The sequence below is a fragment of the Buteo buteo genome, chromosome Z (assembly GCF_964188355.1).
Source record: "Buteo buteo chromosome Z, bButBut1.hap1.1, whole genome shotgun sequence".
Lineage (NCBI taxonomy): Eukaryota > Metazoa > Chordata > Aves > Accipitriformes > Accipitridae > Buteo > Buteo buteo.
In genome coordinates, this window is record NC_134204.1 from 70,191,018 (window position 1) to 70,197,017 (window position 6,000).

A 6,000-nucleotide genomic window follows, 5' to 3' on the forward strand; every position below is an offset into this window, starting at 1 on the left:
TGGTTAGTCCTCACATTCCATTTAGCAACCAAAAACATACCTGTCAAAACAAAAACTTTCTCCACATTTTTATAAACATAGTGGCTGTCCAGTTGTTTCTAAATAGAAATAACAAAGTAAAGCTCTTTTCCAATAGAAAAATACAATGCAGTTCCTCTCACTGAAAATCAAAATTAAAAGCCAACAGTATCACACAAGAAGTTATTAGGATTACTTGAAGTACATCACAAGAAAAAGCTTTCTCTTTGCACCTGAGAGACACTAAAGAAACATTTTTCTTTCAACCATCACACCATCTCCATCAACCTTTCATAAATAAAAAATAAGAAAAGTACAAAGTGTGTTACTTTAATCAGACTCCAAAGAAAACAGAAGGCAAAACTGTAGTGAAGTTAGCTACATATGCTCCTTACACTCTGGATATTCTCCTGAAAATCACCCATGCTGTTACAAAAAAAATAAAGGCCTAATGTATGCTTATCTTGAAAGTCAGATTTGAATCTATAGCCTACTGTATTACTGAAGATTACTAAGAATGTTCTGTGCTTTTAAAATAGCACAGTTATATTTATTATACTACAGCAAATTAAATAGTAATTTAAATGCAGATATTGCCATCTTTTAAAACGTAATTACTAACAAATCTATGCTACAGACATCAAAACACCATATTTAGACCACTTAGTAATCCAAAACTGCAAAGCTACACAAAAAAGCAATTCAGCTATCAGAAAAAACAAAATGAGGCAATTATACAAAAACTTCAATGATAGCAATGTTTGTGGCAAGAGTATCAAAATGGAAACATTATTTGAATCATTAGCTGTTAGAAGGAAATGCAGAGCTCTGAGAATCTGCTTTGTTAAGGCAAGTAAGTTTAAAGTTTCCAGCAATCTAACATGCCCTAGAGTCAGATACTTTGGAAAGGCCAACTGCACAATTTATGAGATTGACTCAGCAGGCTAAATTAAAAAGACCACTCCAGCTCACCTAAACACTGATTAAAACTGTGAAGAGCTACTTAACTGCTAATGAGGAGTAAAAAAAAAAAAAAAAAAAAGTTGGTGAGTTGGTGACACTTTCCAGTTAACAGTGAATTAATATCCATGCAAAACAGTTGAGAAAACCCTCTGCAATAACAGTGACATCCAAGCTAGTAATTTTGGTATGAAAAAAAAATCAGCACCTGAATCAAATAATCAAAACAATCTTTAGAGTCTCAGAATTATGACCTTTAATACATTTGTACTTTCTACCTGTGCTGCTCCTAACCTGTAATATTTTAACGCTTATTTTGCATATATACATGTAAAGAAAGCAAATTCTGTGTTTCTTTCTAGGAAAGAACATGGGAATAAACAAAAGCTGACACTGAAAGATAAAGAAGATCAACAAAGTAATTTCTGTTTTAGCATTTATCTTTCCTGCAATATTTAGTCCAAAGGTTAGATTTAGTCTCCATTTCACTTTTTGGCACTGCGCAGTGAAACTGACTACTGATTTTATTTCTTTCTTTATTCTGCAATTAAAAAAAAAAAAACACCTCCTGTAAAGATGACAAACATTTTCACGAAAATTTAGGGACTTCATTTTTAATCTCAATTCCACTGATGGCTTTGGTTGATAGAAATTAAAAGAAAAAAAAAAAGGCATTTAGCGCTTCCCTTGCGAGGCCAAGAGCGGAGTTTGTGCAAAAAGCCAAGGAACCACAAGGAAGCAGCGTCTCCTGCGAGAGCGTCCTCCGAGCCGCCAGCACCCGGAGGGGATGGAAGCGGTTTGTAACAGGCGCTCCTCACGCCATTCACCTCCGGCCGCTCATTGCTGGCTCTCATTCCATTCACCTGACACAGCTCTGAACAATTAACCGATGAATGAAATTAAGATCAAAAGTACTTTAAAAAAAAAAAAAATTTAAAGTGGAAGCAATTGTCCCTTAGCTCAGCGCAGTGCCGCCTCTGCCCCACGCAGACGGCTCGGCGGCGCACGGACAGAGGCGTGACGCAGCTGCTCCCGGCGAGGCTCCCCGTCCCGTCCCGTCCCGTCCCACAGCAGGGAAGGCCAGGCTGCCCACGCCGCCGCACCGAGGGCGGGAGCGGAGCGGCACCCGGCACGCCGCTGTTCTTCGGGGACACCGCGACCGCCCGTCGCGGACCCGCTCCCGCGGCTTCGCCCCCAAGCAACGCCGCCAAAGCGCCGGCGGGACCCGGCGGGACCCTCTCCCCCCCGGCTTTGCTGCCGCTGCCGCCACGCCGCGCACCGCTGCCTGCCGAACTTGGCGCGCCCCGCCCCGCCGCCGCCCGCCCCGCCAACCTTCAGGTGCAGCTTTTGCAGAAGGCGGGAGAGGAGCCGCGGAAACCGGCCCGCGTCCATGGCGTTCAGCAGCGACACGGCCCTGCGGATGCTGCACGGAAGGAGAGGAGCCGGTCAGGGGGACCCAGACCGTGCCGCGGCGAGGCGAGGCCCTGTCCCCGACCCGCCCTGCCCCGCCCCGCCGCGGGGGGAGCGCAGGCAAAGGCGGGAGCGGCGCTGCCGCCGGAGCGACCGGTACCTGTCACTTTCCGGGACGACGGACGCCGCCATGACTGCGGCTGCGGCCACGCCTCCCGCCCCACCCCCGCGACGGCAGCCCAGCGGGCCCAAGCGCCGCCGCTCCGCTTCGCCCCGGCGCGGGCAGGCCGGCGGCCGAGGCCGCTGTCGCTGAGGGTCCCGAGCCCCCACGCACGGTCCCGGCTGAAGGCAGGGCGAACCCGCGGCGGCCTCCGGGGCTTGGGGGGAGCGGTGAGAAGCAAACCGGCGGCGCCTCCCTCACGGGTCGGCGGCACCCCGCAACCGCTGGGAAGCCCGTCGCTGAAATCCTCGGGTTTGAAAGTCTTGAGGACGTACCGGCGCCCAGCAGAAAGTACCGGGGAGCGGCATTGCCCCCTCTCTCGCGTGTCGCCCGTGCCCGTATTCGAACCGCACCGCAGAAGCGTGGGTGGTGCGAAGCCCCTCGGCCCCTCCCGGCCCCACAGAGCCTCCGTGTTCCCGTGCGGGAGCGCCCAGCCAGCTCCGAGCCGCGGGTCCGCGAAGCTCCTGTTGGCGGGCCGCGAACCTGTGACACGGCGGTCACGGCCGCGGTCTCACGGCAGCGTGTTCCGGAGGCGGCGGGACCCGCGGCGGCTGGCTGCCTGTCCCTCCTCCCCAAATAACCTGTTCCCCGGGGGCAGCCCCAAACCCTCCCCGCGCGGGTGTTACCTGGAACGGACGTAGCGTCTGTGGGACCTCCGGTTCCCGTCGGAGTGGGCTGAAGTGGAAGGATGGGCTGAAAGACCATGGGACCAGCAAACAGAGGAACAGGGAGCGTGACTGTGTCAGCCTTGTTTTCCTAGGAAGCAAGCTAAAAATATTAAAAATGTGCAAAGGGCTTCTGAATGTGGTTGTAAAGGCTTGTAAGATGTGGTCCGAAGGGTTAGGTGTGTGGGAATAAATGATGGCAGGGTCAAGAGGCAGGAGGGAAAAGACTTGGCTTTTTTGAGGTACTGTAAAGAAATGTTTTATAAACACAGTTCAGTTGCTGCTGAAATCCTGACTCTGTTGAAGAGAGGGGAATTTCGTTATTAACTTCAATAGGGCAAGGATTTCAGCCACAAAGTTTGGAAAGATAATGTCTGTTTAAATAGACTCAGCCTTAAGAACCAACTTCAGGAAAAAAGAGTGACAAACCTGGCTGTACTCCAACGGGAATTTTAAAGCAGAGAATTCCTGTCTGACACTTCAACAACATTTGTACTGTACCTCCTACCAGAAGCTGGACCCACAGTCACTGTCACAAAAGGCAGCTACATTTCTCATCCTATTGTTCTGGGGTGAAATATAATTACATTCAACTATTTCATCTGTTTTTCTGTACCCTTACAAAACATGAAAAGACAATATTCTCGCAAGAAATTTATTTGGCTGGAAAAGAAACATGAGTGTTTCACTCCACGCTGAAATAATGTAGCTTCTTGTTCTAGGAAATCTCCCCTGAGAGCAGAATTTTATAAAGTTTGTTCAGTCAAAACGAGCGAGGGCGACTGGAAGTCTAGACAATTGCTTACTTATTTTAAAAAGTTGCAGCTGATATAGGTATTGGATGCGCCACTCAGGTTTGCTGCCAATTCTCTGGTTTTATAATCATATGGAGCTATTTTAAAGTGTTTTCTTTCACACTTTGCTGCATCAAGTGAATATTAAAAATGAAGAGTTAAAACATTGAACATTAAAATCTCAACGGGAGAGGATTCTGAGCAACCTCCTCCAGCTGGACCTGCTTCACACAGGAGGTTTGACCTGAGAGCTCTGGAGTCTTCTTCCACCCTGTATGATTCTCTGTTCAAAGCCTCACTGAAGAAAGACAGGAAACAGAGCAGCTGATTGGAAATAATAAGTAATGAAGCTAACCTGACAAGGTGCTGTCAAGTGCACAATTAAATCATTTTTTTCCAAATACATTTTCTGATCCTAAAAAAGAATTATAAGAAGTTGTGACTTCTCATACATCCATTTCTTTAATACTGTTTTGTACTTGTGTCCATGATCCATTTTTCCAATGTGAATAATAGCTTTTTTCACTGAGCTAATGATATTACACAATTTAATGTATTTTATCAGTTGTCTCAACTATCCATCTAGTTAAGAGATATTTTGAGTCAAAATGTTAGCCATATTTTGACTCAAAATACTCCATTTAGACATGCAAATGGATGTTGTGGGGGCTCACATCCTATGACAAAATCTTAGGCATCAGTGACTGAGAGTTTAGAGTGTTTAGCTGCTAATGAAAGTTGGGAATCTTACTGCCTTACAACAGTCTTGAAAAGCTCTGTCTTCCCTACTTTGCATTTCCAGAAATTGAACTATATATTCTGTTCTTTCACAAAGACCAAAAAAGCTTTCATGTTATTTGATTACGGTTTGTTTTACAGACTTTTCTCACCACCCAACCCATCAGTTAAAATTCATTTAGGCTCTGCTTTTTACAATACTTCTGTGGTTATCAGATGAAACTGATTATATAGAGCATGAAAAGGATGTAAAGTTAGGAATTACAGAATACTTTCCACACGAGGCTAGTTAAGAACTGTAATAAATTGCATGAGAAAGTTGAAGAATCTCCTTCATTACAGGTTTTAAAGCACAAAGGGTCAAACACCTGTCATGAAAAATGGATAGTAAATGTGTAGAAACTGAGTAAAGCTGATCCAGCATTGAGGACTACAGGCTCTCAAGATCCTACCAGGACCTGTTTTCTTTGGATGTATTATTTTTATCTTTTTTCTTGGCTCCTTTTGATCCTCTTTGTATTCCATAGCCTTTTACTTGCGATGCCATTCTGTCTACACTCAAGCCTTTCCTTTTCCTGTCATCTTCATCTCTGTTATTTTTCCTAACTTCTGAAGGTACACACAAAAGAACATGCTGAACTCCTTCAAGATCTGCGTTGTGCAATATCCCTGACACTATTTGTTGACTAAATAATTGTCCTACGACTGACTGAAAATAAACCAATAATGTTTCACATAAATTTTCACTTAAACTTGCAAGTGGCTTAAGCAATTGAAGTTAGCAAACTATAAATTTGTGGGTCAGGGATTTAATTGTAGCTTTTAACTAGTATTAAATAGCTCAATTTTTGAACTGTTGTTGAAAAAATAGTTCTGTTTTGTAAAGTGTGTTCCAAGTGTTTCAGTTAAGTTACATCTATCAGAAATAAATACTCTTCTCTTGCTCTCTGTGACTGTTATCATTATGAAACAATCTGCCATTCTTTCTGTGTCATTATTTGCATTCCACTGGATGAGTGATCTCATTAAAATCACCAAGACTACTTGAACTCTGCTCAGAAAGAGTAAGGGCAGGGGACTATGAATAAAGGAGGGGTGCTCTTAATTTATTAGTTTTGTATGCTGGCTTATTGTTTGCTATTTTTGTGCTTATATGTGAAATTTCACTATTACATCTAGTCATGTGAAGGGAGTC

At 44.8% G+C, this 6,000-nt stretch overlaps 1 protein-coding gene across 12 annotated transcripts in view; it reads right to left on the bottom strand.

Moving 5' to 3' along the window:
- COMMD10 (COMM domain containing 10) overlaps positions 1-3,225 on the bottom strand; it is a 127,982-nt gene extending 124,757 nt beyond the window's left edge. For 2 of the 12 annotated variants that reach the window (XR_012648856.1, XR_012648858.1), the window contains exons 1-2: positions 2,549-3,217; positions 2,311-2,401 (exon numbers count right to left, since the gene is read on the bottom strand). Coding sequence is in view for 6 of the 12 variants with exons in the window: in XM_075019723.1 (XP_074875824.1) it covers positions 2,311-2,401; positions 2,549-2,580 (123 nt within the window). In the remaining 6 variants the exon portion in view is untranslated. Of the gene's footprint in view, positions 1-2,310; positions 2,402-2,548 lie in introns of all 12 variants that reach the window. The other 10 variants (XR_012648859.1, XR_012648860.1, XR_012648861.1 and 7 more) reach the window with 8 other exon arrangements.
- Between the last annotated feature and the right edge of the window lie 2,775 nt (positions 3,226-6,000).